At 44.2% G+C, this 27,705-nt stretch overlaps 6 protein-coding genes across 9 annotated transcripts in view; 3 read left to right on the top strand and 3 right to left on the bottom strand.

The window, feature by feature from the left end:
- Positions 1-773: 773 nt before the first annotated feature.
- Positions 774-3,089, bottom strand: tsr3 (TSR3 ribosome maturation factor). Its single transcript, XM_084456697.1, has 6 exons — positions 2,749-3,089; positions 2,177-2,387; positions 1,836-2,029; positions 1,438-1,605; positions 1,236-1,290; positions 774-1,051 (listed from the first exon to the last, which is right to left on the bottom strand). Exons 1-6 carry the CDS (start codon positions 2,867-2,869, stop codon positions 937-939), a joined length of 864 nt encoding a protein of 287 aa, XP_084312823.1. The 5' UTR covers positions 2,870-3,089; the 3' UTR covers positions 774-936.
- A 90-nt stretch (positions 3,090-3,179) lies between these two features.
- Positions 3,180-5,849, top strand: gnptg (N-acetylglucosamine-1-phosphate transferase subunit gamma). Its single transcript, XM_084455847.1, has 11 exons — positions 3,180-3,319; positions 3,406-3,460; positions 3,579-3,646; positions 3,729-3,783; positions 4,076-4,159; positions 4,293-4,386; positions 4,740-4,854; positions 4,967-5,049; positions 5,303-5,431; positions 5,537-5,618; positions 5,719-5,849. Exons 1-11 carry the CDS (start codon positions 3,253-3,255, stop codon positions 5,799-5,801), a joined length of 915 nt encoding a protein of 304 aa, XP_084311973.1. The 5' UTR covers positions 3,180-3,252; the 3' UTR covers positions 5,802-5,849.
- Positions 5,850-6,342: 493 nt separating this feature from the next.
- On the bottom strand, positions 6,343-16,042 carry chlsn (cholesin; the record flags this gene model as incomplete). Of its 2 annotated transcripts, XM_084455848.1 has the most annotated exons (7): positions 15,872-16,042; positions 15,384-15,536; positions 15,171-15,302; positions 14,622-14,753; positions 7,174-7,415; positions 6,850-6,931; positions 6,343-6,525 (listed from the first exon to the last, which is right to left on the bottom strand). In XM_084455848.1, exons 2-7 carry the CDS (start codon positions 15,516-15,518, stop codon positions 6,343-6,345), a joined length of 906 nt encoding a protein of 301 aa, XP_084311974.1. In that variant the 5' UTR covers positions 15,519-15,536; positions 15,872-16,042. The 2 variants fall into 2 exon arrangements, with proteins under 2 accessions (XP_084311974.1, XP_084311975.1); XM_084455849.1 differs by lacking the exon at positions 14,622-14,753 and having other exon boundaries at positions 7,174-7,373; positions 15,159-15,302.
- Positions 16,043-19,924: 3,882 nt separating this feature from the next.
- On the bottom strand, positions 19,925-22,029 carry h3f3d (H3 histone, family 3D). The gene is made up of 4 exons (XM_084455845.1): positions 21,904-22,029; positions 20,799-20,947; positions 20,509-20,662; positions 19,925-20,350 (listed from the first exon to the last, which is right to left on the bottom strand). The coding sequence occupies exons 2-4, from the start codon at positions 20,924-20,926 to the stop codon at positions 20,222-20,224; spliced, it is 411 nt and encodes a 136-aa protein (XP_084311971.1). The 5' UTR covers positions 20,927-20,947; positions 21,904-22,029; the 3' UTR covers positions 19,925-20,221.
- A 933-nt stretch (positions 22,030-22,962) lies between these two features.
- Positions 22,963-24,590, top strand: cUnh8orf33 (chromosome Un C8orf33 homolog). 2 transcript variants are annotated; one of them, XM_084456705.1, is made up of 5 exons: positions 22,963-23,080; positions 23,202-23,638; positions 23,710-23,800; positions 23,968-24,114; positions 24,281-24,590. In XM_084456705.1, the coding sequence occupies exons 1-5, from the start codon at positions 23,053-23,055 to the stop codon at positions 24,505-24,507; spliced, it is 930 nt and encodes a 309-aa protein (XP_084312831.1). In that variant the 5' UTR covers positions 22,963-23,052; the 3' UTR covers positions 24,508-24,590. The 2 variants fall into 2 exon arrangements, with proteins under 2 accessions (XP_084312831.1, XP_084312832.1); XM_084456706.1 differs by having other exon boundaries at positions 22,971-23,080; positions 23,229-23,638.
- A 287-nt stretch (positions 24,591-24,877) lies between these two features.
- The window catches only part of anks3 (ankyrin repeat and sterile alpha motif domain containing 3), a 204,546-nt gene continuing 201,718 nt past the window's right edge, over positions 24,878-27,705 (top strand). For both annotated transcript variants that reach the window (XR_014630984.1, XM_084456674.1), the window contains exons 1-9: positions 24,878-24,932; positions 25,355-25,533; positions 25,613-25,811; positions 25,962-26,083; positions 26,177-26,258; positions 26,360-26,477; positions 26,627-26,776; positions 27,091-27,216; positions 27,486-27,601. Coding sequence is in view for 1 of the 2 variants with exons in the window: in XM_084456674.1 (XP_084312800.1) it covers positions 25,370-25,533; positions 25,613-25,811; positions 25,962-26,083; positions 26,177-26,258; positions 26,360-26,477; positions 26,627-26,776; positions 27,091-27,216; positions 27,486-27,601 (1,077 nt within the window). In the remaining variant the exon portion in view is untranslated. The remainder of the gene's footprint in view (positions 24,933-25,354; positions 25,534-25,612; positions 25,812-25,961; positions 26,084-26,176; positions 26,259-26,359; positions 26,478-26,626; positions 26,777-27,090; positions 27,217-27,485; positions 27,602-27,705) is intronic.

Raw genomic sequence — 27,705 nt, 5'->3', positions numbered from 1 at the left:
AAAGACAGGAGTATACTTCCCTGTGTCAAAGACAGGAGGATACTTCCCTGTGTCAAAGACAGGAGGATGCTTCCCTGTGTCAAAGACAGGAGGAGACTTCCCTGTGTCAAAGACAGGAGGATACTTCCCTGTGTCAAAGACAGGAGGATACTTCCCTGTGTCAAAGACAGGAGGATACTTCCCTGTGTCAAAGACAGGAGGATACTTCCCTGTGTCTGTCCGCCCCCTCGCCAAGTTTCACTAGACTTCATGAAAGGTCAAAAGCATCTAGCTTGCTTGAATGTTTCAAATACCACTGTATTGTTTTCGAATTATTGATCTGACCTAAAACACCAATGAAGCAATAAAGAGTGGTCTTAAATTAAGTAGTGTACAGCTGCTCTACTGAGTAGCTACACTAAAATGTATTAACTAGCCCTGACGTGTCAGCGAGTCATATTAAGACAATATTTATGTTCAGACTGTCTCGTCTCTGATTCACTCTGGTCTCATGGTTTCAGGCTCACCACTCCTCACTACCAGAACTCATGTTTTGTATTCATCAAAGGTACTGAGGAACCCATCACCACCTTGCTCTTCTTTTGGAGGATACATAATAACCTGGATCTACTTTTAGGAATGTTAAGAAGCATGGTTTCCAAAAAGGAATCGTTAATTGTAAATGGCCTGGAGCCATCTCCTTCATCTTGTCTGGAAGATGGGAGGATTGTTTTGGTTGCCAAGTCATTTTGCTCCCACACAAACATCAAATAACGATTGGTGTAATATACCTTTACTGAATATTTGAATATGAATTATTAAACTGTATTTACACATTTCTGAAATAGACATAACATTGACATTATTCCTCCAATTACATTTGACTTTTTAAAAAAAGCTTATTTATTTGTGTCACTCCTTCCAAGTCCCTTTTTCAACCATATTTGTCAAATGGTTTCAAGACTCCTTGTTGTCACCTTCTGTTTTTCCCTCCTCTCGCTCCTCCTCCTCATCTTCCTCCTCTTCCTCCTCCTCTGACTCACTGCTTGAATCATCCTGGTCCTCAGCAACACTAAACAAATACAGAAAAATATATATTAACACTACAGGACAGTGCTAAGGAATTTATATGACATGATAAACCAAACAACTATTCTGATAGCAATCAATAAATTATACTTCCAATGGAAATGCAGCCATCTGAGATGTCCATTGACCATATTATCAAGAAAAGCAAGTCAAAAGATGTGACTCACTGCTGGGGTCTGTTGAGGTTCATGCATTCCCTCCCTGAGTCAACATCGAATGGATCTGCAGAGACAATAGACGACGTAGGAAAATTAAGTTGCAAGTCTATGAGTAAAGTCTAAACAAGAAAATGGCCCACAGATAATACACCCCCTCCCACTGAAGTTAAATTAACTACAAACTTTAACTATAAAAAAGTTAACCTCTCACCAAACTCCTCCACTTCTGCAGGGGTGTTGAGGTACTCTTTCTCCACAGTCAGAAGCTCTTCCTCTGACTGACAAGCTGCATAACGCTCCAGTAGAACTTTGTTCAGGTCCAGGAACACTGTCCCCCACTTAAATTTCCTCAGGAGGATCAAAGCCAGGTCCTTAAAGCCTACAAAACAGACGTGCGCATTCATTATGAAAAATATACACTTCAATCAGGAGGCAGCATCTGAACATCTCTCAAACCTTCAATGGAGTCTTTTTCCTCCTCGCACAAATGTTTACTGTTATGCACCATCAGACCAAAGTCAATTACTTGTATGTGAAAACCTGTTTCTGATGCATTGGTGTCAAGTGTGATGATTACAAGTTTCAACTGCGGATCAGATCCGGCCTTACCCACAATGCAGAAGGTGGCAGCAAAAGCCTCAACACATGATAACTTGCAAGGTTTGCCGTAGTTCACTGGGTTGGCCGCCACAAGGAAAGGAAGTAACCGGGGATGGCTCCCAACCATCTTACTGAAGGGGGTCTCATCAAGCTTGGCCCAAGAGCAATCGATGACCGCCAGTCCACATGAAGCCACAATCTCACTGATACATAACATATGAAGACACATTCATTACATTCTGCCGTCTAGACATCATACACACCCCAAGGTTTGGGTAATCACATAACAATCTGAAGACACATCACCTCACGAGTGTGTGAGCCATGCACCAAACCCAAGCAACACTCACCGGTCTGCTGGCGTCACATACTTGGTGCCCATAGGGCTGAGTATGAGGCCATGGAACTTCTGGTTTAGACGTAGGTTGCGTACAAAGCCTTTACGGGCTAGCTTCCTGCCAGTGCAGCGTTTAGGGTCGCAATGGCCAAGCTCCCACATAGCCAGAGGACAGGGGAGCTTCACCTGGCCAGCTTCCTCCCCTTCCTCAGGGTGGAGAGTGGCTGGGGAACCAAGAGGACAGGGCACACCTGACTAATCACCACTGAACATGACACAATTTCTATCCCTGTATGCATAAACTTGATACTATCAATATGTGCATAAAACAAACACAAGTCTTTAGAATCAGCAAATCAAATAGTTGGAGTTATATAAACAGAGATAAATACAGAGGTGTAGAGCCGGCTTCAGAAAGTAAAATGACTAACCATGTCATGCACTAAACCAGCTGTTTTCACAAGTCCCCCTGCCTGGCTGAAGAGCTGTGCGAATGTGAATCAGCTGGTTTAGTGCATGGGGAGCAAATAAGAGTATTTTTTACTTTCTTTAGACAATTTTTACACCTCTGGTTAATGTGGTTACCTTGCAAAGCATCCTGCATTTCTTCTGTGAAGGTTTCAAGAGATTTTCCTTTCATCTTGTGTCGTTTGTCTTTCCCCTTGTTCTCGGAGCGCTCAAATTTACCCTGTTTTTTTCGTCCCATGATCACAAAAACTTGCGTCTTTTATTCAGCTAGATCTGTCGACCCTTCAACGCCACTGAATGTGGCAATGTTGATTTAAAAGAGTAGACCACCAGCAATCTCACCTTGTTAGCTAGTAGCTACCAATAAAGTTAGCCATAGAGTAAAATTCAGTTGCATTACGAAACATTTTCTAGTTCTATAGTTTCTTTTTCAGATGGCATGTCAGCCATGCATTCATGTGGCGCACACAACAAGAGAGAGCGCATGCGCATGCCGTGTATTTTGATCAGCTGGCTTGATCACGTGCTTCGTCATTGTAGGAAGTTATCAGACACATTTCTCCCAGCACAGTTGTCATTATTTTGAATTAAGGCTATATATCAACTTATAATCGTTGAACCATGTATTGTGTACCTACGGGTATATGTCACCTACTAAGGACATGGATGTTCTGTCTAGTACTACTTGGTAAGTACAATCTACTCGATGACTAAACATCCAGCTTCTATCAGTATGCTTTACCCAGCTGGTTTATCCTTGGTTTTCTTTCTCAGTGTCACATGCATTTGCTGGTAAAATGAAAATTGTGGAGGAACCAAACACGTTTGGGTGAGCTGTCACCGCTCATGTTAACACGATTACACTATAATCAATTATCTCAGCGGCATAGAGGCTGCCCTCGTAATCGGCACACCATGCATTAATTTAACTTTTTTTTTTAATGTAGGCTGAACAATCCGTTTTTGGCTCAGGGAAGTAGACTTCAACCCAGGACGACTCCATCCTCAGTATCAGGTAAAAGAAAACATGATCTACTGATGTGTTTTGAGTAGACTACCATGGTGGACCTAATGGCTTTGCTTCTTCCTTCCTGAAGGACCACCACATCTACATCGACTGGCCGGGAAGTGTTTCAGTTACATCGAGTCCACGTAAGCACTGGGCATTTTAAGTCATATCAAGGTTTCATACAATCAGAAGAAAAGAAAATCTGCACTCTATTGCTCCAGTGCATTTATTATAAAGACGCAGTGCCAGTGGTTTGTTTATAATAAATGGACTGGACCAAATAGTGTGCAACCTTCCTTTCTTGGGAAGGTAAGGACTACCCCCTGCTGGTCAACACATCAACTACCCTAGGGTGTGCTTCTTTCCTTCGGACAAAGTGTTTCATACAGTACATACGTGTGATGTCAATATGAACTCTATTCTTATTTTGCACAGGTATAAATATGAATTATGCCCATTCCATAACATCACACAACATGAACAGTCATTCAGGTGGAATGCCTATAGTGGGATATTAGGGTGAGTGTCTCCAACAGCACAGCAGTCTTCCTTTACCACTACATTGCCACTCTTTTATTCTGTACTCACCCAGTGTCATTGTGAGAGATGATGCCATCCAGCTTTCTCCTTCTTCTCTTGGCTATCCCAACAGTATCTGGCAGGAATGGGAGATTGTGAATAACACTTTTGTGGGCATGTGGATGAGAGGGGGAGACGCCTGTGGAAACAAGAACAGACAGACCAAGGTGGGTGCCACATTGAAAATGGGTTTGGGACCAGTGGTGTAGTGGGGGGTATACGGAGTATACACACTTATTTATCCATGGACCCACAGTATACCCACTTCTTTAAACACTTAATGTAATAAGTGTAACATTTCTGCTACAGTATATCAACACTTCTTAGCCAGAGTATGCCCACTTCTTTACTCACCACTTCACCCCTGCTTGGGACAATTCCACACACACAAACAAAATTGAGAAGCCTCATCATTTTTTCATTGGCCAATATCCCTGAATTCATGAAATGGATTATAAAGCCAGCAGGGTGCCTGAAAAGCTACAGGCCTAAAAATGTAACATTGCCGTTGTTTCCTCAGGTCCTCCTGACCTGTGGAGGAAGCAGCAAGCTGGCTCAGGTGTCGGAGCCCAGCACCTGCGTTTACTCCCTGACGTTTGAGACCCCGCTAGTGTGCCATCCTCATTCTCTCTTAGGTAAGTCAGGTCACAGTGGGCCATCTCTTTGTTAGTTTAATAATGATCATTGAGCCTTGAAACATGGTGTGTGTGTGTGTGTATGTGTGCGCCCCCTCCCCATCTCATCAAGTCTACCCAGTCCTGAGTGAAAAGCTGCAGGAAGAGTGGGATGAGGCTGAGCAGGCCCGTTATGAAGAGCTGATCACTGAGCAGGTAAATAAAGATGGTTTAAAATACAGATCTGTGGGATATTTGTGTGTGTATTGGTGTATTGTCTAGTAGCACAAACATTTTCTTGTAAGATAACAAAAAATGGGCTTGACATGGATTCCCCTTAGTTTGTAGTCCCCTAGTCTCTCACCAGGGACAGGCTAAACAAATGTTAGCAGCACTTGTGTAATATTTGGTTCTAGGTTGCTTAGATTAATTGTTGCCTATTGATGTACCCGTCACCTGTGCTTGACAGGGCTACAACAACTTACTGAGAGAGATTTTTGAGGAGGCTGGTTTCCTGAAAAGCCAAAGGGTCAAAGTGAAGCCATCAACACCTTCAGCAGCTTCAAAGACACCCGACGCCATACAGAAATGCAAGGAGGTAAATCCACAGTTCAGATTAATTCCACACCTCCGTTGGAAAGCTGTGGCAACTTGTTCAAGCTGTACCCATGGAATATTTTGAATTTATTCCTGTTTTGTACAGGACCTCCGTAAACAGAGTGAAGAAGTTGAGAGACTGAGGGCCCTCCTCACTCAACACAACATCTCCCACCAGCCAAACACAGGTTAGTCTACTAATCATGTCTCAATGTACAGTAGATATTTCATCACACTGGCTGAGCTGTCAAATGCAAACTTTCCCTCTGTTCTCTCTCTCGGGTCTAGATGATGTGAAGATTCCAGCAGATTTGACTGCTCAGGACCGACATCTGAGAGGAGACAATGGCTTTATAACAGACTTGCTCTAATGTGATTAAAGGGATTGGGCATTACATTGGCCATTACATAAAGACATTACACTGCTGAGAAGTGACCCATGGGGGAAGCCACCTGACAGAAGTCTGAGAAGATTTAATCCCATCTCCACAAATGAGTAATGAGCATGTGTAATGGAAAGACATATGGCAGTGAAGAAAATGTTAATATATTTTATTATGTCGAAATGTACAATTACATGGTCCAGTAATTGACAACAATTCAAAGTCAATACAGTTGTGCTTAATACTGAAGACATATTTCTCAGACAGACATTCGGCTTAGGAATAAGGTTTAGGAATAAGGACAACAATGACAGGCTGTTTACAGTGCAATGAACAATGTACATCACACACTGGTTGGATTCCTGATTCCTTTCTTAGATACCAAAACAAGTTTGTTCTTGTCTCATTAAACACATTGGAGGAAGTCCAGTCCCACCCCCCACCCCCCTTCTTAATTTGAGTGAGTCAGCGTTGCAGTAGGACTTCACCATTACGGTTCTCAATATCTGACGAAGATGCTGGTAGTGGGTCAGGAGAGCAGCTGGATGACTTCCCTGGCTCTGTGTGCCCTCTTCTGGGCCTCCACTTCGCCCTCTGGCCCCTCTCCCTGCTCCTGGACCAGCGTCTCAGCCTTCTTCACGGTGGTGTCCTTGGCTGCTCCGCGCAGGCCCTCCAGATAGGACAACAGCACGGAGAAGCTCTGGTCTGGAACCTGAGGAAACCCAGGGTCCGGGGATGACGACGTGGTCAATGGGAACTATGAATGTGAACTGTGGTGATTCATGTGTGTTTATATGAGAGAAAACTGGGAGGGGATGAACACTGATTATGATTTTTGATAGTTAATAAAAAAAACAGTTTTGTTGATATGAGCAGCTGAGAATCTCCATATTACTGATACCACTGGATACCTGCAGGGGGAGCCCCAGGCCTACTCTTGGCAGATTCAACTATGTATGTCCTTGATTGTGAAATATGAATTATTTTCCACTGTTTCGTTAAGATGCGTGTGTGTTTGTGTGTGTGGGGGGGTTACCTTCTCAGAATCAAACATGTGCTGTAGTAACCATGTCTGCCTGGTCTTCTGGAACTTCCAGTCCTTCCTGTTCTCAGCCCAGCTGAAATTAGGTTTTTTGACAACATCCATTAGCAACAATGCTGATTTGAGTTTCATCTTACATAATCAATCTGGCCTGTGCTAGGTTTATGTAGAGCTACCCTGTGTCTGTCTGTTTAATTGGAAATATCAATAATTTAGAACACAATAATAATCAGCCAAAACACTTTTTCCTTCATAGATACATTTGTATAACATTCAAATGTGTATGTGTCATCTATACAAGGGTATCTCTGCTCTCACCAGGTAAGGTAGTCTAGCGCCTGTTGAGGGGCAATGGGTTTGGCGTCAACTTTCCCTTCCGCCTTCCCTTCAGTTTGAAGCTTATTCTTCTTCAGAATCTTCTTCATCTTTCTCTCCAAGACTCGTCTCTCTTCGGGACTCAGGTCCTCCAACATCACCTCCTTCTCTTCCTCCCCCTGGGTCACAGAGGCCTTCTCTTCCTCCCCCTGGGTCACAGAGGGGCCAGTGGTTGGCTCTGCAATCTGTTCAATATACAGTAACAAAAGCACGAGGCAGGTCAGTCTTATCTGTAACAGAGCTTCCTTTGTGAGGAATTTTCAGTTTCATGTTTTTGTAGCAAAGTTATCAGACATCCTCCAGACCAAGACCATTTAATTACTAGGGCTAAAGCAATCCCATTTCCCCTCTACAGTATGTACAGCCGATTCCTTTTTATCCTCGCCCTTGATAAAGATGAACAAAAGAGATTTTTTGTATAAAAACATAAAAAAAACAGTAAGTAGTAAACAGTAAGCAATGAGCTTTATTTTATGCTCAAAAAAAGAAAATTGCATTCTTTAATAATAATGCACTTGCAGGAATCCCAATTGAATGGTTCACAAATGTATTTTCCAGAAAAATCATGAATCACAAATAGTCACACTCATTATCAGTACTTTGTGGTTCTTCCCTCGGCCTAAACGAAAGTGGTCGCTTCCTGTAGTGCCATGTGAGGTTATGGAAGTTCTTCAAGCATTCCTCCATGCACAAGCAAAAGTTGTGTTTCATCTAACCACAAGACACGGTTCCAATTGTAGTTCAGATGTAGTTCAGCAAATTCAAGAAACATTTCTCAGTGAACTGTGTTCAAAAGAGGCTTCCTTGTTGCAACTATGCCATAAAGGCCATTGTCATGTAGGCATCATCGTAGCTTTGGACACCTTGTAACCCCAAGATGCCAGGCTGTTTTGGAGATCTTGAACTGTGCCCCTTGGACTTATTTTTGCCTCTTGAACCATCCGTCTCACTACACGTGTGGGCAAGACAGACTTGCGTCCTCTACCTGGCATGTTAGCCACTATTCCAGTGGCCTTAAATTTCCTAATAATTGATCAAGATTTATTTTGTACGTGTACAGTTACAGTGAAATGCTGCTGCCGGCTCCAAGATTATGCTCAGATAAAACACCGGGGATTTTTTATTGATTTTTTCATGATCTGTGCAGTGCTGAGTGAGGGCTCTACGTTTGTAACAAACCTTAAAGCGCCATGATATACAGTATCCAACATATGGAGACAACAGACTGATGCATTCATGTTTAGCAGATCACCAGAGTCAAGAGCAGTCAAGAACGTCGCTTCAACCAATAGTCTTCATCTGACATCAAGAGAAAGACAAGATTTGTTTCTAAAATAAAAACCTAAGTTCAAATGGTCATGATAGTGTACTCCTCCACTAAGGTATTATGGGAACTGTATACTGCAAGTTGTTTTTTTGTATTCTGAAAGTCAAATGAATACAATATAATATTTAAATACACAATTTACTTCAACGGACTGCACCACAAACCGTAAAATATTCTACAGAAGAGATAAATGTTATAACATTAAGAAAGTATGTGTCATCACATCACATCACATCACAGTGACACTTCCTGTTCCCTGGCTGTTAATGGTGTGTTTCTTGTATCAACATGAGAGCCAGTTTCAGTGAGTTCTGGAGTTCATTGTGGTTTTAACTGCACATAATTTCGAGAGATGATGCACGCGTCACATTCGGAAGCTGTCTGTCAGACACCCTCACCTCAAATATGAAACCAATCCAAACAAAACACTTTGGGTCTGCAAACCCTGTACTGCACCATTCATGCCACCATTGTGAGGGACAGAAATCTTCTCAGGCATTCAAACCCCATGATTCAAACCCTCGGAGAGGTGGAGGGTAGTAAAGAGAAGGGGAGAGAGAAGGAGAGAGCAGAGGGGCGGGTCTCTCTGTGGTTGATATTACACAGGCAAACAGTCAGGCCACAGAGACACCCTTCATGGCAGTTTCCATTGCTGTGTTTACAGGGCTGGAAAACGACGTGCAGTTTGAAATGAGTCCAGTGAAAATACATCCAGGGAATCTGGAACTACTTTTTTCCTGTTCAACCCACTGAATCTACACTTCATTTATCACAGGTTTTATTTTGCGTGCACAAAGTTTGGGGGTGTCACCAAAATAACATGTCAAAAGAGGAAGTATTATTGAGCAAAACAGCCAGTAAAGATGTAGATGGCTAATGGCAAACCTACAACTTCCATGAAAAACTACCCTCAGTTAAAATACACCGAACACCCTTCTCAGTGGTCATGAAAAAAAAGAGGGAGGGAGAGATTTTGATCACGTGGCCACCAAGTCATTCTGAAAGTATGCTGGCTGATATATCGCTAACTCATGAAAAACACAGGGAAGCTCAAACTGAGCGCAAGAAGTATAATTTTTATCGGTCCGGGCTTTGGATCTTTTAAACAGTCCACGCCGGGTTTGTGAACATAAACAAAAGGAAGATTTCTGCCACTGCCGAAAGTGAGAATGGTAAGTGAAAACACATGTTGTTCAAGTGTCTCAAGTTCCTACAGGACGACCACACAAAGCAGGGAATGGTGCTCTAACATGCTCACAATAGCCCACAGCCAAAACTTGATGTTTGATGCTGACAGATGCTGTAGTGTAAACTAGAAGAGGTGAGATGCACAGCTGGCAGTGTGTGGTAAATATGATGGGTGATAAGACGGTTTTTGTGTAACTGCATTTCCCAACAGAAGTTATTCATTTGAACTCAAGATTTAAATGTTGCCTATGTTGTTAGATGTCTCAGAGAACAACAGCACTGAGCATTAGATAGTACTGAACTGTTTGGAAGATGAAAAACGGAACAAAGAGCATGGTGTTACTTTGGGACTTTTCTGAAATTGTTAGAGGTTTTATCTCTGGTTTATTTCGGGTTATTCCTTATTTGATCTGTTTATGAGAAATGTTTCTGTTCTTCTGATTGCTAAAATCAGGAATTTTCTCCTTTTCCCCTCCAGTCAAATCAAACGGTGGATCCCATCCCGCCAGAGATCAGCGTACCAGCTGTATCCACCACCGCTCTTCATCCCATCTTCACCAACTCCACGTCCAGCGGAAACTACAGCTCTGACTACAGTGACGAGATCTCAGCCAACGACCTGACCTCCAGGGCCAACTACGTCTATGCGCTGTGCGCGGTGCTGGGCTTGGCGTCGGCGGTCTTCCTCGTCTACGGCTTCGTCCAGTCCTACCGAGCCCAGCGGCGCCTGGCCTGGGTGGACGTGGTGCTCCTGGTCTTCTGCGTTTCCCAGCTCCTCATCCTGCTCCTCTCCCTCTCCTCAGTGGCCTACAGGCCCCGCTACCTGGAGACCACGCGGCTGGGCTGCGCCGCCCTGTCCTTCTCCGTCAACGCCGTGTCGCTCTGCGGGCTGCTGCTGCTGGTGCTGATGTGCTACGCGCTGACCTTCGACCCCCCGGCCCACCCCCTGCTGGGTAGGCCCGGGGTGTGCGTGGCCCTGGCGGCGCTGGCCTCGGGCCTGTCCTCTCTGCTGCTGGCGGCGCTGAGAGGGCCCAGCCAGGGACTGGGGGAGCGGGACGTCTGCGTCATAGACCTGGTGGACGCCGGGCGCTCGTACGCCATAGCCAAGCTCTGCGTGGGCCTCCTGCTCCCGTACGCCATCCTGCTGGGGATCCTGATAGGCGGCTGCGTGCACCAATGGAAGTCCAGCGGACGCTTCCTCTCCGGGTCGGAGGAGGGGCCCGTGTTCCTGGCGGTCGCGGCGGTGACGTTGGCCTGCCAGGCGTTCTACCTGGCGGCGCTGGTGAGAGCGGCGGGGCTGAGGGAGGCCGAGGGGCTGGGCCACCGGGAGAGGGCGTTCCTGAGCGTGGCCGAGTTCGTGCTGTTCTCCGGGAGCTGCGCGTGTCTGGCGCTGGTGCTGCTGCTCCACAGGCCGTGCAGGGAGGGCCTGCAGGAGGCGGGCCGGCGGCTGAAGGACTGCTGCCGCGGCCTGGGGGGTGCACAGACTCACCGGCACATCCTGGCCCCCCGCATCGAGGTTAGCGACACTCATCACGACTATGAATGATCCCAGAGGTCACTCTCTGGAATAGATATATATTTCACAAACCCCAAAAACCTTCATCCAAACAATCAAGCACTTTGCTGACTGAGGATACTGGTTCAGTCAGAACTATTGTTAATATGCCGTGTTTTATTTTTATAAAAACGATCTAATAAGCATTAGGTCTACCTCAACTCTTGAAGCTACATAGAGAAAATAATAGTTTAGAGACTTTTCAACTACTCTGATAACTGCTTAAATATCATCTCTTTTTCATGTACTGTATCTAGAAGGTTTTTTAGCCTGCTTGTAAAAGTTTATCAAACTTTTTGGACATTCATCAGCAATTATTATATAAATATTTTCTCAGCAACTATTTGTACTTGTACAATTTTTACTTGTGCATTTCATAGTTGAAAAATGTTTAAATGTTGAATTGAATGGCAATGGCAAATAAACATTACAAATCACTGAAATGAATACAACACTTCCGAGGTATTTTGTTATTCACGTCTGCCAAAATGTCTTCATTACAACTTGCTCTTTGACACACGCCTTTTGCCAGAATGCCAGAACACAGCTAAGAGTTACTTACATCTATCATCCATAGAAAAATATGAAAGAACAGAAATGGAAGCTTGCCATCTTGACCTTAGGTTCATTTTGCCTCTTGTGCCATTATCTCAACAAGAACCACACAAGGCTAGACTAGGGTCGCTAGCTAGCATGCCTTACGCACACCTTCAATGCCAGCAGGCGCATTGGCATGGGACCAGCAGAGAAAGCACAACGGAGCTGGAGGAGTCTAGGACCCATGTCTCTAGGACCCATGTCTCTTACACTACATCTGCAAAGATTCAGGGCTGCAATGAATGAAAGATGTAAAGGACTTGTTAACTCTCTGAGTTGATTTCTGTGACTGTTGCACACAAACAACAAAGAATGAAATGACTGATCGCAAACTGATTCAATGAATCAGAGACTGAGCCCTGCTATTTGAGAATACTGTCTTGTGAATATTCTAGTCTTGTCATTACAGTACGTGCAATTCCATGAGTGATGACCATAAGCACTGGTACAAGACATCATCACAGTACACAAGGTTCTAGCGTCCATCTTGTTTTGTGGAAATAGACTATAGATGTTATCGTGACCCCCCCTATTAGTATGTGAACATTCTACACACTTCAAACATGGATGATGAAGCTGGGAGAAAAGAAAAAGCCCCCAATTTAGCAGAACTTGTGGTCAAGTTGTGCTCTAACAGATTTACACATATATACAGTATGTATATCATATACATTATATTGCCAAAAGTATTCGCTCATCTGCCTTTACACGCATATGAACTTAAGTGACATCCCATTCTTAATCCATAGGGTTTAATATGACGTCGGCCCACCCTTTGCAGCTATTACAGCTTCAACTCTTCTGGGAAGACTTTCCACAAGGTTTAGGAGTGTGTTTATGGGAATTTTTGACCATTCTTCCAGAAGCGCATTTGTGAGGTCAGACACTGATGTTGGATGAGAAGGCCTGGCTCGCAGTCTCCGCTCTAATTCGTCCCAAAGGTGTTCTATCGGGTTGAGGTCAGGACTCTGTGCAGGCCAGTGAAGTTCTTCCACACCAAACTCGCTCATCCATGTCTTTATGGACCTTGCTTTGTGCACTGGTGCGCAGTCATGTTGGAACAGGAAGGGGCCATTTTTCAGGAGCTGGGCTTGGCCTCTTAGTTCCAGTGAAATTAACTCCACAACTTTGTGGGAACAGTTTGGGGATGGCCCCTTCCTGTTCCAACAGGAATGTGCATGTTGGAACATCCAACACACTCCTAAACCTTGTGGAAAGCCTTCCCAGAAGAGTTGAAGCTGTAATAGCTGCAAAGGGTGGGCCGACGTCATATTAAACCCTATGGATTAAGAATGGGATGTCACTTAAGTTCATATGCGTGTAAAGGCAGATGAGCGAATACTTTTGGCAATATAGTGTATATCATATACTCTCAAAAGCCTGTGTGTGTGTATGTGTGTGTGCATGTGAGAGAGAGAGAGAGAGAGAGAGAGAGAGAGAGAGAGGGTGGTGCTAAACACCTGAGGGAAGAGAGGGCTTGTCTTCACTAGCCCAATCATCTCTACAGCGACAAGGATCTGATCGGATAAGCAGACGAAGAGGAAAGTTGACTGACGCCATCACAGTAAGTGCCACTTTCTAATAAACCTATCCCTTACAGATCAGTTTTCAGTAGATTACATTAAGAGGGAAAGTAGTATATGCCTAGTTTTGGTGATTAACAACAAAAAGACCACATTCTCTACTTGATAAGAGCATTGATAGAAGTTGTATATAGCGCATTTCATAGACAGAGGCAACACACTGTGCTTCACTAACAAGAGGGAAAGAAAATGTATATACTAACCCTGACACTCACTTTCCAGAGGGAAGCAAAATCCTCTCCATGAACTCATCAAGGACAAATGTCCTTAATCACCATATCCACAACTCAACAACTAAGCCACGTATGAGAGGAGGATTTGCCACAGTTACTTTTTGACAGAAATATCTTTAAGATCATACTCCACTGTAACCAAAGGAAATGCACCCTGATGCTCAGGGTCTTCCTCTGCTGGCTGCCAGAGAACGTGTTCGTGAGCGCCCACCTCCTGTGGGGGGGGACGCCGGAGGCGGCACGCTGTGGCGCGACTACCCCCTGACGGCGCACGTGGTCAACCTGGCGGCGTTCGCCAACAGCTGCCTGAACCCCCTCGTCTACGGCTTCCTGGGGGACACCTTCCAGGAGAAACTCAAGATCTTCGTCAAGCAGAACGCCGGCTGGGCCAAGCTGCACAGCTCGCACAAGGCCGACAGTCTGCCGGTGCCGACCAAGGCGCGCCTTCCCCGAAATTCAACCTGCCACCCTAAACCTACGCCTCAAGCCACGAACTCAAACCTACCCCTGCCGTTACACCCCACACACACAACAACCAACATTTAGAGGACGGCCATAAACAAACAGTGACTGAAAATGTAGCTCTTCAACCAGAAATGAATAGCAAGTTCTGGAGACCGGAAACTTATGAAGTCTCACTAAGATATTCTCTGTTTTATGTCAAATCGCATATGAAAATACACAGCCATGAAATTTGCACTAGGTTTCTCACCTACATGTTAGATGAACATTGGTTCATCACAGGTTTTGGAAGACAGGAGACAGCTCATTCAATGAGGAAATATTTCAGCTCCACCTAGTGGCTCCCTACCCCCCATTTTTGATTCCACCTAGAGGCTCTGCCACCTTGATCTCACCTGCTACTTACAACATATAGTTGAAAATAATAGAACAGACTGGGTTTTTACCTCAACTTGTTTTTTCTTGCTTTTCTTTTCTGTCTGTGCGTGTTCTGTTGGTTGTTTGTGATTCTTGGGTTTTGTCCCTGTCTGAGCGTCGTCTTGTACTGGCTGTGGCAACGCTGAGATGGGTGGCTCCTCCTGGAATAAAGTAAGAGAACAATTAATAACCTCATTCTATCACAGTGTTGAATACAGTGTAGAACAACGATGTATTACATGATCGGACTTCGAACCTAGGGTTTTGCTCGAGATGACCGTTCCTTTATGTCAAGACTGGGAAGTGTTTTGTCTGGTTTGGAACAGTATTCCTCCTGTCGTGGGACTCGAATTGGTGGGAGTAAGACCAGTCTGAGGTATGTTTAATCGTAGTGGATAGCCTCAGCATTGTATTTCATGGCGTTAGTTAATGACAATCCTTTCTAGTCTGACTGTGGCCAAAAGACACTCAGGACATCATTCTCCCAGTGTTGTACAAGTGTTTTTCAGAATCGAGTTAAAGGTTTTTCAATGTTTATGGAAGAGATTTCATTAGATTTTTGTGACTGGGTTTTTTACCTCAACTCGTTTTTTCTTGCGCCTCTTTTCTGTCTGTGCGTGTTCTGTTGGTTGTTTGTGATTCTTGGGTTTTGTCCCTGTCTGAGCGTCGTCTTGTACTGGCTGTGGCAACGCTGAGATGGGTGGCTCCTCCTGGAATAAAGCAAGAGAACAATGAATTTATTACTTAATTCTATCACATGAGGGCAAAGTAACACCCCTCTCTATCCTCACCTCTGTTTCAGGCTTTTTCCTTTTCTTTTTCACTTTTCTGTCCATGTTTTCTTCCACGCAGACTTCTTTTTCACTGGAATGCTTCTTCCTCTTTGAGGCACTGGAGTCTGGTTCCTGTGGTTTACTTTTAGCCATGAAGATCACTTATTTTTCCTACCAGAAAGAGGTGCAGTATGACAGAGAGATAGAGAGAAAGCAGACAACTAGGTTCTTTGGAAAGTTCTTTGTGAGACACATGTAGCCTTCTCTGTCTGTCTCTCTCTCACTCACTCACTCACTCACTCACTCACTCACTCACTCACTCACTCACTCACTCACTCACTCACTCACTCACTCACTCACTCACACACACACACACACACACACACACACACACACACACACACACACACACACACACACACACACACGATAATATATTTTTTACCACCATAACGATTACATACAATGATACCAGACACACGTGGTTACCACGTCCCCATGCTCACCTAACGAGGAGAAACTTGGAGTAGTATCCGACCCGTGCTAATGGTCAGTTTTCTTGCTGAGCCACGTACTTTTCAAATCTTGTACTTCAAATTGTAATGTTCGCAAGCGTATATAGTTCTAAAACAGTACAACTCTGACAAGACAACACACATGGACATGTGAGAATTCAGCATACCATCAACCCCATGCGTGGTATAATGCGGAAGTGTTATAGTTTGGTGCATTGGGATTGGACAGATATTGACCTTGTTGTTTCCAAATTATAACGGTAGATGGCAGTATAGGCCTACGGTTGTCATTAGATATTAAAGTAAATGTATCTACATAACATATTTTAACAAACGTATTTCCACAGGAGCTCTCTGAATATATGTGACATCGTATGTCACACGAGTAAGAAATTAAATGGTAGCCAAATATATATATTAAGGAAATATATAAGGAGGTGGAATCTTTGCATTCCGCTGCTGCACTATTGACGGAAGGAATACAGTGTTGCACAACGACGTATTGCGTGCATGGTTACATGATTTCGAGTTCGAACCTAGGATTATGCACCGTTTTTCACGATGTCAAGACTGGGAAGTGTTTTGTCTTGTTTGGCACAGTATTCATCACGTCGTGGGACTCGAATCGGTGGGAGTAAGACCAGTCTGAGGTATGTTTAACCATAGTAGCCTCAGCATTGTATTGTATTTGGCGTCAGTTCAATGACAATCATAAGTCAGTGGCCAACAGACACTCAGTGTTTTTCAGAATGGAGTTAGAGGTGGTTCAATGTGTATACGGGATTAAATTCGATTTTTGTTGAGTTTCCTTTCTATTTCTCTCCGTCACATGCAGTCTTTGCTATGATGACCTTGAGTTACAATAGCACACGTTAGCCTCCTTCGTGTATCAATGTGGTTCATAGTCACTGCATGCGAGTCATGTCTGAGAGAGGCAGAGGAAACTCCCATACTGGACCATTTTAGTCATAACAACAAATACAATATACCCTTATAATATACCCATATATTATTTCATAGATTATACATATTTGCCATTATACACAATTTTATCACTTGCCTTTGGTGGACTAACACATCTCTTTCTCATGTGTGAAGATTGAGCCATGGAAGGAGCATTGCCCTGACGTCTCAGAGGTGGGAAAAGTCAAAGAAGCCAGAGGATGATGCGGATGAGGACATTTCACGACCTATCAAGTTCTCCACCAGCAAAGCCAGTCACAGGACCTGGAATGTGGATCAGTCACTGGGCAGCAAATACCAACGGCCTCTGTGGAAAGTCCTTCCCATCAGTTTCTTAGGCATGGCCTTTATTCTGTGGTGTGCACTAAGAGGAGAGACGGACGTTGACAAACAGCTGGAGAAGCAGCTCTATGAACACTTACCGGGCCTGCTGTCGGACGAGGAGGAGGAACAGGTCCAGGAGGAACAAGTCCAGGATGAATCAAGCTAATATTATGATTGAAATGGTCATATAGGTTTATGGTTATATTTATTTTTAGTGTCTGCAGCGTGTGGTATGCCTCTTCCTCCGCTGCACATGGCACTACTTTGAGCGTATAAATGACAAATGTAATCCAGCCACTAGTGCACTGCAGAAGAAGCTGACGTTTCTTATCTGCTCTTATGTAGACTCATTTGACCCAATGCCTTATCATTAAACTTAATCAGTTCAGCTAATGAAGGTCCGCATTGAAATGTTGCGACTAATAGTTTTGGAAGTAAAGACAACTGCGGGAGTCCTTTATTTTACTACAGTTGACCCATGGTCTTCTAACGCACCTGTCGTCCTGCAGGTGTGCATATGTTTGCTCCTTCATAAATAAGAGGTAACAAGGTTGAGTAAGTCCATATGTGCTCAAAGGAACAATTACTTTATAATAGCCTGCAATGTACAGTTGGGGTTTTATTATGAAAGCTGATGATGCACCATACATTTGACAGAAGACACACCTAGCCAACTACAACCAAGAATTGTGAATGATTCACATTGTATGTCATATTGTATACCAGAACAGGGTGAAACAGTTTAAATTTGAGGTTGTCTGACATTTGGAAGCAGTCACAGGCCATGTTTATAGGTATTGTCGGTGACAGTGAGCCTTTTACTTACTTTGTATAATTTAAACAGTAAATTTGTTTTGAGAGCAGTTGCCCACATTCTTAGCAACTTTTGTCCATGTACTTGGAAAACATTTGCGTCACATTTGTCCATTGTCTCAAAATGTCTTCTCCAATTCACTGTACACCATTCCCTCTGGAACAATTAGAAAACACGCTTCAGTCATGGATATAGAACATTATGCAAAGCAGACATTGCTGCAGAAATCGTTTTTGTTGAATGAGATTCCTAGTTAAGACTTGGAAATTTATACAGGGTCATTTTGACCAAATCGTAACCTGTAAAACAGGCATGCCTTTCTGGCACAAGGGATAAAAATAAAAAGTATGTTAGTTGACCTAGTTAAGGAAAGTGATGTTAACCTACAATATGGAGGCTTAAGCATTTCAAATATTTCTTCGGGTGGTGGGGTGTCATTGAGGACCTCCACGAAATCTGTCATTGTAACGCTTTTGGCTGTCAAAAAGATGTCAGCTGTCTATTAGATCCATTTCAGTTTGTGTATCAGTGTAACCGGGGCACAGATGATGCAGCCGTAACCATGGTACATCTCCTATCTAAGCACTTGGAGAACCCTACCTCATATGTCCGTCTTTTATTTGTTGATTTTAGTTCAGCTGTTAATACAGTACAGCTACATCTACTTATCAAAAAGCTGTCTGACCTGAATGTGCACCCTCAGGTCATCAGATGGTACCACTCATTTCTAACTAATCGCAAACAGGTCAGTGTCAACGGTTCTCTCTCAGGAGCTAGAACCCTGAGTACAGGAGCCCCCCAGGGTTGTGTTAGTTCTCCTGTTCTCTTAAGTCTATTCACTAATGAATGTAGAAACATTCATCCTAACAATTACATAATGAAGTTCTCTGATGACACTGCCATCCTAGCCTTATTAAAAAAAGAATGATGACCTATGTGATTACTCTAGAGGTTTGTTGAGTGGTGGGACAGTAACCACCTTACCCTGAAAGAGAAAAAGACAGAGGAGATGGTGTTTGACCCCAAGGGAGTGGGTGACCCCAGGCCTGTGGTTATCCATGAAAACCATCTCACAGGTCTCCTCATTTAAATATCTCGGTGTCTTTATTGACAATTAATTATCCTGGAGTACCCATGTAGACGGTCTCTGTAGTAGGCTATAGCAGAGACTACATTTTCTGCAACGCCTCTGCATGGTGTTGACCAAAAGTACATGATTGTCTTCTACCGGGCAGTTGTAGTCTTCTCAGATACGGCATCACAGCTTGGTTCGGGAATCTTTCTGTGCAACTTAAATCCAAGCCGCTTAGATTGATGCAGACTGCATGGAAGGTTATAGGAATTAGAGATTATCCTACACTACAATCTGTCTAGGGACAGGCCACCCGAAGACTAGCCTGTAAGATGGTCGCTGACCCATCTCATGTACTGCATGAGTATGAGCTCCTGCCCTCTGGGAGGTTTACAGTCCCCCGGTGCAGGTTAAACCGGTCCCCGTCTCAATAAAAATCCTCAATAGTGAGCAGGCTAAGACAGTAGGGACTCCAAATGATATGCATCTTCTGCTCTGTGTTCGTGTGCATATTTATTGTCATTTGTTGGTGCTATATGGCTCCTCACTAACAACCGTGTGTTGACTGTCTACTACAGCATGTGTGCCAAGACACATTTCTCACAGTGAGACAAAGTGTATTCTGATATGTAACTTTTAACCACAGTTCTCTCGCATGAAGGTCTTTACCTTAAGCTCTCCTCTTCGAATTTGCCGGCAGACTCCGTTTTCCTCAGCTTGTCAACAAATGCACGTGAGAGGCGTCTCTCAGCGTTTAACGACAATGGTACTGTGGTTGTAATGGCTCCAAGTGGCCATGACTCATATCATTAATCAATTAAAAGCAGCAACGTACAGTAAATAACTAAGAGTCAACCCAACTGAGGTAGTGGAAAGTTTATTTACAAACAGCCACAAAGGAATACAAACCAAGTCCTACTCCATAGAACACACATGCATGATGCTACAACTGGACCTGAAGTACAAACTAAAAATACACAAACATTTTCAAAACCTGAGAGAAAGGTTAGGGAATGTTCTGTGTGAACTACAAAAGAACCACATTCCTTTATATACCACGAATGGAACTTGTACAAAATGAATTAAAAACACTGCATGTACACATACAGCCCTGGCCACTCCCACCCGGCAATTTTTAAAAAGTATTGAATTCAGAAAATGTTCCAACTTAAGCACGTTCTCCTCTGATTCGCCTTGCCAACTGTATATCCTTGGGCATGATTGTGACCCTCTTGGCGTGGATTGCACACAGGTTTGTGTCCTCAAAAAGGCCAACAAGGTACGCCTCGCTGGCTTCCTGTATGGGGAAAAGACAACAAAGCTGGTTTGAGAAGTTCTTGACCCCCAAAGGGTTCATATTTCAGTACCACTAAATCAAAACACCCTGCACAAAACACAGCTAAAATAGCACCACCTCTGCCACACATTCACAGTCCAGATGCCCAGTCAACTGACCTGCAGGGCTCCAATGGCAGCGCTCTGGAAGCGGAGGTCTGTCTTGAAGTCCTGGGCGATCTCCCTGACCAGGCGCTGGAACGGCAGCTTCCTGATGAGCAGCTCCGTGGATTTCTGGTACCGACGGATCTCTCTCAAAGCCACCGTACCCGGCCTTCAAAAAGACAACTCATCAAATTAGATAAAAACTACACAGGCACAAGTGATGTGATTGATCTGTAAAACAAAGACCAGATTATAAAAAGGTGAAAAAAAAGTTAGATTAATTTATAGAGGGTGAAATTGCTTACCTGTATCTGTGGGGCTTTTTCACACCGCCAGTAGAGGGCGCACTTTTCCTCGCAGCTTTAGTGGCCAGCTGTTTCCTGGGCGCCTTTCCACCGGTGGACTTACGAGCGGTCTGCTTCGTACGTGCCATGATTCACCAACACAGGCTCGTCTGGAAATCAACATGGACACGAGTGGACAGCATCAGTCACTATTCTTTGAGACACGTCACATACGAGCATTTTCCCATCGACATCCATTGTAGAAACACTTCACACCTCCAACCCATTTACTTATAAATGGGGAGTAGCGAAGTCATTGTAGGCAAAAGAATAGTTGGCGCGTAAAATGCATGGACCTTTAGTGCCTTGCCCAAGGACACAAGGGTAGATTAGTTACCGGTCTGTGTGGACAGTAGAAAACAGTCTCACTGAAACCGGTTCCAAAGCTTGACCAACAAGCTAACGTACAGAACAGAAATTGTGCATAATGTCCCATAACTTATGGCATAAGGTTATTACCCATCTTATCAGTAACGTTAACGTGTGGCGATAGTTAACGTTACTCATGATCTTCAAAAGAAAAGCACGTTAGACAAATGGCGCCAAGAAAATAGCTACCCAGCCAAGTTTCCTCTTTAGTGAGCTAACATTTCAAACCCTTCGCCTGTAGTTAATGCATTTCCTGCCTTTTGAATCACAACTAGCTGATAGCCCAGTTAAACCAGCCACCTCCATGCCACCATTACACTGAAAACATGGTTTTTGTCTAAGGTTAGCAGCCAAGTTAACCAGCCACTTCCATGCCTGCATTACTGAAACATCGTTTTTGTCTACAGCGTTCACTTTATTGCAAATTTTCAATAGAGTTAGAACTGGCTGACACCAATTAATGAAACAATCGAGAAGCAGAAGGCTAGCGAGATCACGTTCACGTTAGCTAGTAGGAAAAGCTGCCATTTTGCACCCAGCAACAACAACTTGTGTTACACAAGCTAACTAGCTAACGTTAGCTAACCTAGTTAACTAAATACAGAACAACGGTAGCATCAAACGCTACCTTAGATCAGCGGAAAGCAATCACATTAGCCATATAATCTGTAACTAGTTAGTTAAGATATTTACTTACTTTACTTGTCTTTCTTTCAAACGTGTTGCTGGCGTCCTCGGTAATCCGTCGACTAGTGAGGGAACTGATCCGGTGGATCTGTGAGCCTGGATTTATCCTCTTGTTGAACATCGTGTGTGTTACCTGGGCAGCCCCGCGGTGAGCCACATTCAACAGCAAGGATTTGATGGTGCATTCGTTTGTGGTCGGAGGTGGCAAGTCGCAAGTGGCAAAATACCTACTTCCGACCTGTGTGCATTCGAGCTATATACTATTATATCACAGTTACCTAGTTATATCTATATACCATTATATCACAGTTACCTAGTTATATCTATATACCATTATATCACAGTTACCTAGTTATATCTATATACCATTATATCACATTTACCTAGTTATATCTATATACCATTATATCACAGTTACCTAGTTATATCTATATACCATTATATCACAGTTACCTAGTTATATCTATATACCATTATATCACAGTTACCTAGTTATATCTAGTGCATTCGAGCAACTGGGGGCTGATAAACATATCCGAATTTGCGACGAGGAAGTGCGAGTTCATGAGGTGTTTTATTTAATCATTCCTAGTAGCAAGTCGGAATTTGCCACCTCCCAGTTATAAACGAATGCACCATAACTTCTAAGCCCACGTGACAAAGTAATGACTACGTTCAAACAAAACGAGATAAACTTTGCACGGAATTAGCCCACAGTACTACTGTAAGTAGCAGCAAACTACTAGTGGTCATCAAAATCGGATCAAATGAGGATTGTGTAAAAATGCTATATTATTTATTCCACCACAAGCAATGAATTTGTTGGCTGTAGATTACTTTTTAATGAGAAAGTTGATTGATGACAAACGGTCTGCATTTCATGCATAGCAAATTGTTTGGCCTGTTCATAATTTGCTAATGTAGCTATCAATATCACAAAATTAAAACCGATAATAACCTTTTGTCCTGTCCACGATAATGTGAAAAAGTGAAGTTAGCGGAACCTTATGTTTTAGTCAACTTTACCCGGACGACTGAATCTCGAGGACAGGCATGTGTTCCGTTCCCAATCGTATCTTCACAACTCTGCTTCAGAATTTTTAGCTATTTGCTAGATAATAATGTCTGCCGAGCTGTCACCTCTGCCGAGACAAACACCATGACAGAGAAGAAAGTACTGATTATAGGTAAATATGTATTGCACCGATCTTAAATCCATCTTCCCCTGTGTTAGCCAGGTTTCTAGATATCTTATTATGTTGACGTGTGTGTGTGTGTATGAGATATTGATGATATTGTTTGGAACAGATATTAATGCACCTACTGCCGCCCAAGGCCAGAAGAATAGCCAGGGCTTCAAATTCAACTTCATCCCTGAGGAAGCGCAAGCACCGGAGGCCCACTCCCAAGAGGAAGCCAAGAGTGTCCAGCCCGCTGGATCAACTGTCTTTACTGGACAGGGATCTGGGTTTGCCTTCAACTTCCAAATCCCAGAGGACACACAGGGAGAGATGAAGACAGAGGCAGTGGCAGCTTCTCCTTCAGGGGAGCCCGCCTCAGACAGCCACAAACCTGCCAAAGAGGAGAATCCTCCACAGAACGAACCGCCAGTTTCCTCCAAAGCCAAGAAAAAGAAGAAATCTGGTCAAAAGAAGACAGCCTCAGGGGCCACCGAGGGACAGCAGAAACAGACGCCAAGTTCATCAGCAATAGAGGGGGCTGACGGAGATGGACAGACAGCACTGGTGAGTATCTCTCTGACAGCTTGAGTCTCTGTGGACTGTGTGTACAGTGTAATTATGGTTATATGATTCAGTCTGCAGAAGAACAGCTGAATAGAGAGCTGGACTGGTGCATCGAGCAGCTGGAACTCAGAATGAACACCCAGAAGTGTACACCAAAACAGAGTGAGTACATAGTGTCATAATATTGCTTATTGTTGTCCAATACAATATCATAAACAGTGTGAAGTATTATATATTACTATTACCAGCCAGGTGTCTTGATTAGAATGTTGATGATGCTCTGCAATGTTAAAAGAAGATAATGTATCATAATTCTTTTCTCCCTATAGAGGAGGAGTCATCTCGTGGCCTCAAGACTCTGCGCAGCTCGAAAGCCCCCCTGGCAAAAAAGAGGCAGGTGATGAGGGCGATGTCCGGAGACTACAGAAAGAAGATGGAGGAGGAGAAGGACAAGCAATTCAAACTCATTCAGGCTGGTGAGTATTAGAGCCAGAAGAATACTTGAAAAAAACGCACCAAATAATTCTACAAAACAGTATTTTAAATTTTCCCTGGCAAAACGAGGCTCGCAGACTGAAGAGAATTTTGGCTTGAGCTGTTGAACTGTTCCTATTTGACAACCCAATGCTTGTCCCTCTGCAGCAATGACATCGGCTCAGGTGACATCAGTGTCTGAACCTGCCAAGAAGTCAGTTTTCCACAGGAGAGCAGACTGCAAAACACAGACTCACAATACAACACAAAAGAATCAACAAGCGACTGTGCAAACCGAGACGGATTGTCCAAGCACAAGTGTGCAGAAGCAGGAGGAAACCTCAACCTTTGTCTTCACTCCTGCAAAGGAGGAGTTCTGTTTCAACTTCCTCTAACGTGCATTGCTCTGGGGGGAAAATAAGTGGTTAACTCAATTTTGGTGGTGAATAAATTGTGTGAATGATAAAGTCTGACATTGTGCCACACAATTAAAGTTTAAATAAAGGAATTTTATGTTTGATCATTTTCTGATTATTATTAGCAATTATAATGATACAACCCTTTCAATGAAGACTGTATAAAATTAAAGTAGCCTATATCAATATACTCGCATCATGACAGATATATTGTTTGTGCATAACGTTAGTCTTATCAGGCGTGATGGCTATGTACAGCAAAGCGAGGTTCCTCAGTGTGGTAGTTTCACTGAAATAAATAAAAAGGCTCTAATGCGCTTCACCCGAACATATTTAATTGTAACACACAAGCAAACAAAACTTGCTAGCTAACGTCGGGGAAAACACCACAAAGCATTTTAACGGTAGGTTTTGTTGGCTGTAAAAGTCACAGAATCAGTGGTTTAGATATTTCAAGGTCCCCTGTTTTTTTTTCTTAAAAAAAAACCCGTAGCTATTTAGCAAGTTCTCTAGCCACATGACATCGAGTAAAGTCAAGTATAGTTAGCACTGCTAGCTATGTTAGCCAGCTAGCTGTATCTAGTCTAGACCTGGACCAGGTCTATATCTAGTCTAGCTCCGTACTAGCGTGGCTAACGAGTTTGCACATTCAAGTTAAACCAAGTTTGCGTGCCCTGTTACCCTTGCTGACTGTACAGCCATCATCCAGGCAAACTAGCTATCTCTTTACATGAAATGTTACCATGTTACCATTGATATTCTTGCATGGTACTGTGGTGGGTAACATGAGTACTAACATTTAGACCTGTAACTTGGTGCTGTTCAGCAATAAGAAGACAGGATGTCGGAATTGAGCGACGAGACGAGTGAATCCGAGCAGCTGGGTGCCAGTCTCTCCTTGTGGCTGGGGGACACTTTACGACCCGAGGAACTGGATGTACCACTCGATCTACATACTGCCTGCTCTATTGGCCAGTATGATATAGTGTCTGAGTGCATCAAAAGGTCAGTAAGGTTACGCTTTATCAATGTTGATATTGTATTGTGTGTTAAAAGATGCATCAATTGAACGTTGTCTTTCCAGAGGAGAGGTGAACCTGGACAGCAAGAACATTGGAGGTTGGACCCCTCTGATGTATGCAGCTTATATCGGCCATGACAACATTGCCAATCTACTCCTGGAGGCGGGAGTGAGTGTCAACGCCACTACTGGCAAAGGCCTTACACCCTTAATGCTGGCGGCAAGCTGTGGGAATGAAAGCATTGCATACTTTCTGCTGCAGGTCAGACTCTTTTTATTCAGACTTTTATTCTTTGGTTGAATTATCTTCTCTCTCCCTTATCCCGGTAACCTGGTTGTATTTAGTTAATTGTACGTGTGATATTTCATAGCATATATATGAAAGACTCTTAGTTGTTTTGTCTCCCCAAAGCAAGGTGCTGAGCTGGAGCTGAAGGACTCTCGAGGCTGGACCGCCCTGCTCCACTGCACCAGCACTGGCCACCAGCAAATGGTCAAGTTCCTACTGGACAACAACGCTAATGTCAACGTGAAGTGAGTCTGTTCAGTCAGACCGCCTCTACTGCCACAATTTCTTGCCGTCTCATCTTGACTGAGGTTTAATAAGGAGGCGTTCCTCCTCCACAGAGAGCCAAGCTCCGGCTTCACTCCGCTGATGGAAGCGGCTGCTTCTGGACATGAGATCATTGTTCAGTACCTCCTCGACCATGTGAGCATACTGAGCGCGAGCTGTATTCATTCTCAGTATATGCGGCGTACGACTAGATGAACCCATCGACTGCTTTACATTTCTGTTCACGCTCGTCTCAGGGTGTCAAAGCAGATGAGCGGAACGCCAAAGGTGAAACGGCGCGCGCCCTGGCTATGATGTACGGCCATACCAAGATCGCAAGCCTCATCGACATGCGCTCTCCCAAAGCCAAACCAGGTACGACGCAGAAGCACTTGAATAAGCACTTGAATATGCACACAAATGGCACCGTGTTCATGTGTGGTGTTGATGGTGATGATGATGATGCTCAGCGCGTTGGTTTCCTCCTCCCCATTTCCTAATCCGCCACCTGTGTTGCTCTCCAGGACACTTTGAGGACCTGAGTTCTTCTGAGGACTCAGACGGTGCCACCCCCAGACTCCGCCCGAGTCGCACCCGGGCCAAAGGACCCAGCATCCATGATGGGCCGCAAGCCATCGCCAAATTCAGAGTGGGAGGCACCAGCAAACACTGTGGTAGTCAACTGTTCCGCTCTCCATTATCTCTATTCTACCAGAGGACCTGAATTACGAGCAGTAGTGACGATGTAAGCCTAATGCACACTGACTTGGGTGTCGTGTGGATTCAAGCCTGGAAAATAGACTAGAGTCAGTCACAGTTTTCTTTGTTGTGCTTTACCTGGTTTAAAACGGTGGGATTCAAAGTGTTCTCAGTTGCAGAATGTTCATTTGACATGCTGCTTGCGGCGTGCTTTGGGTTTTATACTGTACTTTGCTACTGGGTGTTGTTTTTCCTGGACCTTGTTTGACACGGCTGCTGTTCCTCACAGAGCCGGCTGTAGCCCCTCCAGGATACATGACGTTCCGCGACGTCGGCGAGCAGAGCGAGGGCATCCGTTACCGTGACGTCACGTCGCCCATCAACGAGCTGGACGGCCAGAGCAACAGCAGCAGAGGTTGGACAAACAGTTTGTCATGTTTATGGCGGTCAAAAACACGCAGGGTCCCCCCACTGATCTACCAATCGCCTGTCGCCTTAAGGTTTCCAACCCTGATGATTTGTAGATTAGCCAGGCGGTACAGGCGCGCCGAGCCACCTGCATGTTGTTGGCCGCCGCGAACGCAGAGATTTAGTTAACAACCCGACGCCTTTACGAACCCACCCATCCTGGCAACTGAAGCCGTATCAGCTGGTGTGTGTTCCCCCCTTTGGTTTCTACTCCAGACGAGAGCCCTTTCTTTGATAACGACATGCCTACTATGAGGAGCAGCAGCAGCGGAAGTGAGAGTCTCCCTCGAGTGGTGGGACTCAGCCGGGAGGGCTCTCTGGAGAGCAACGAGGTAGGAACACACACTCCCTCTCGCCCCATAAAGGTCCTACTGAGACACCGTTGAATACCGCAGCTGTGTTTCAGATGGCATCAGATGCCCCATAGAGTCGAGAT

The sequence above is a fragment of the Borostomias antarcticus genome (genome assembly GCF_949987555.1).
Source record: "Borostomias antarcticus genome assembly, chromosome: 22".
Lineage (NCBI taxonomy): Eukaryota > Metazoa > Chordata > Actinopteri > Stomiiformes > Stomiidae > Borostomias > Borostomias antarcticus.
The sequence above is the reverse complement of the archived record's forward strand: the minus strand, read 5'-3'. Positions and strand labels throughout refer to the sequence as shown.

What these genes read in the sequence shown, in the direction of transcription:
- tsr3 (XM_084456697.1), bottom strand. Translation starts at nt 2,869, where the DNA reads ATGGGACGAAAAAAACAGGGTAAATTTGAGCGCTCCGAGAACAAGGGG. An exon ending in TGCCACCTTCTGCATTGTGG is followed by an intron (nt 1,606 to 1,835) that starts GTAAGGCCGGAT and finishes TCTGTTTTGTAG; the next exon opens with GCTTTAAGGACCTGGCTTTG. An exon ending in TGCAGAAGTGGAGGAGTTTG is followed by an intron (nt 1,291 to 1,437) that starts GTGAGAGGTTAA and finishes TTGTCTCTGCAG; the next exon opens with ATCCATTCGATGTTGACTCA.
- cUnh8orf33 (XM_084456705.1), top strand. Translation starts at nt 23,053, where the DNA reads ATGACAGAGAAGAAAGTACTGATTATAG. An exon ending in GAAGAAAGTACTGATTATAG is followed by an intron (nt 23,081 to 23,201) that starts GTAAATATGTAT and finishes TGTTTGGAACAG; the next exon opens with ATATTAATGCACCTACTGCC. An exon ending in GAGATGGACAGACAGCACTG is followed by an intron (nt 23,639 to 23,709) that starts GTGAGTATCTCT and finishes TATATGATTCAG; the next exon opens with TCTGCAGAAGAACAGCTGAA.
- gnptg (XM_084455847.1), top strand. Translation starts at nt 3,253, where the DNA reads ATGTATTGTGTACCTACGGGTATATGTCACCTACTAAGGACATGGATG. An exon ending in GTTCTGTCTAGTACTACTTG is followed by an intron (nt 3,320 to 3,405) that starts GTAAGTACAATC and finishes TTTCTTTCTCAG; the next exon opens with TGTCACATGCATTTGCTGGT. An exon ending in ACAAGAACAGACAGACCAAG is followed by an intron (nt 4,387 to 4,739) that starts GTGGGTGCCACA and finishes TTGTTTCCTCAG; the next exon opens with GTCCTCCTGACCTGTGGAGG.
- h3f3d (XM_084455845.1), bottom strand. Translation starts at nt 20,926, where the DNA reads ATGGCACGTACGAAGCAGACCGCTCGTAAGTCCACCGGTGGAAAGGCG. An exon ending in AAAAAGCCCCACAGATACAG is followed by an intron (nt 20,663 to 20,798) that starts GTAAGCAATTTC and finishes GTCTTTTTGAAG; the next exon opens with GCCGGGTACGGTGGCTTTGA. An exon ending in CTGCCATTGGAGCCCTGCAG is followed by an intron (nt 20,351 to 20,508) that starts GTCAGTTGACTG and finishes TTCCCCATACAG; the next exon opens with GAAGCCAGCGAGGCGTACCT.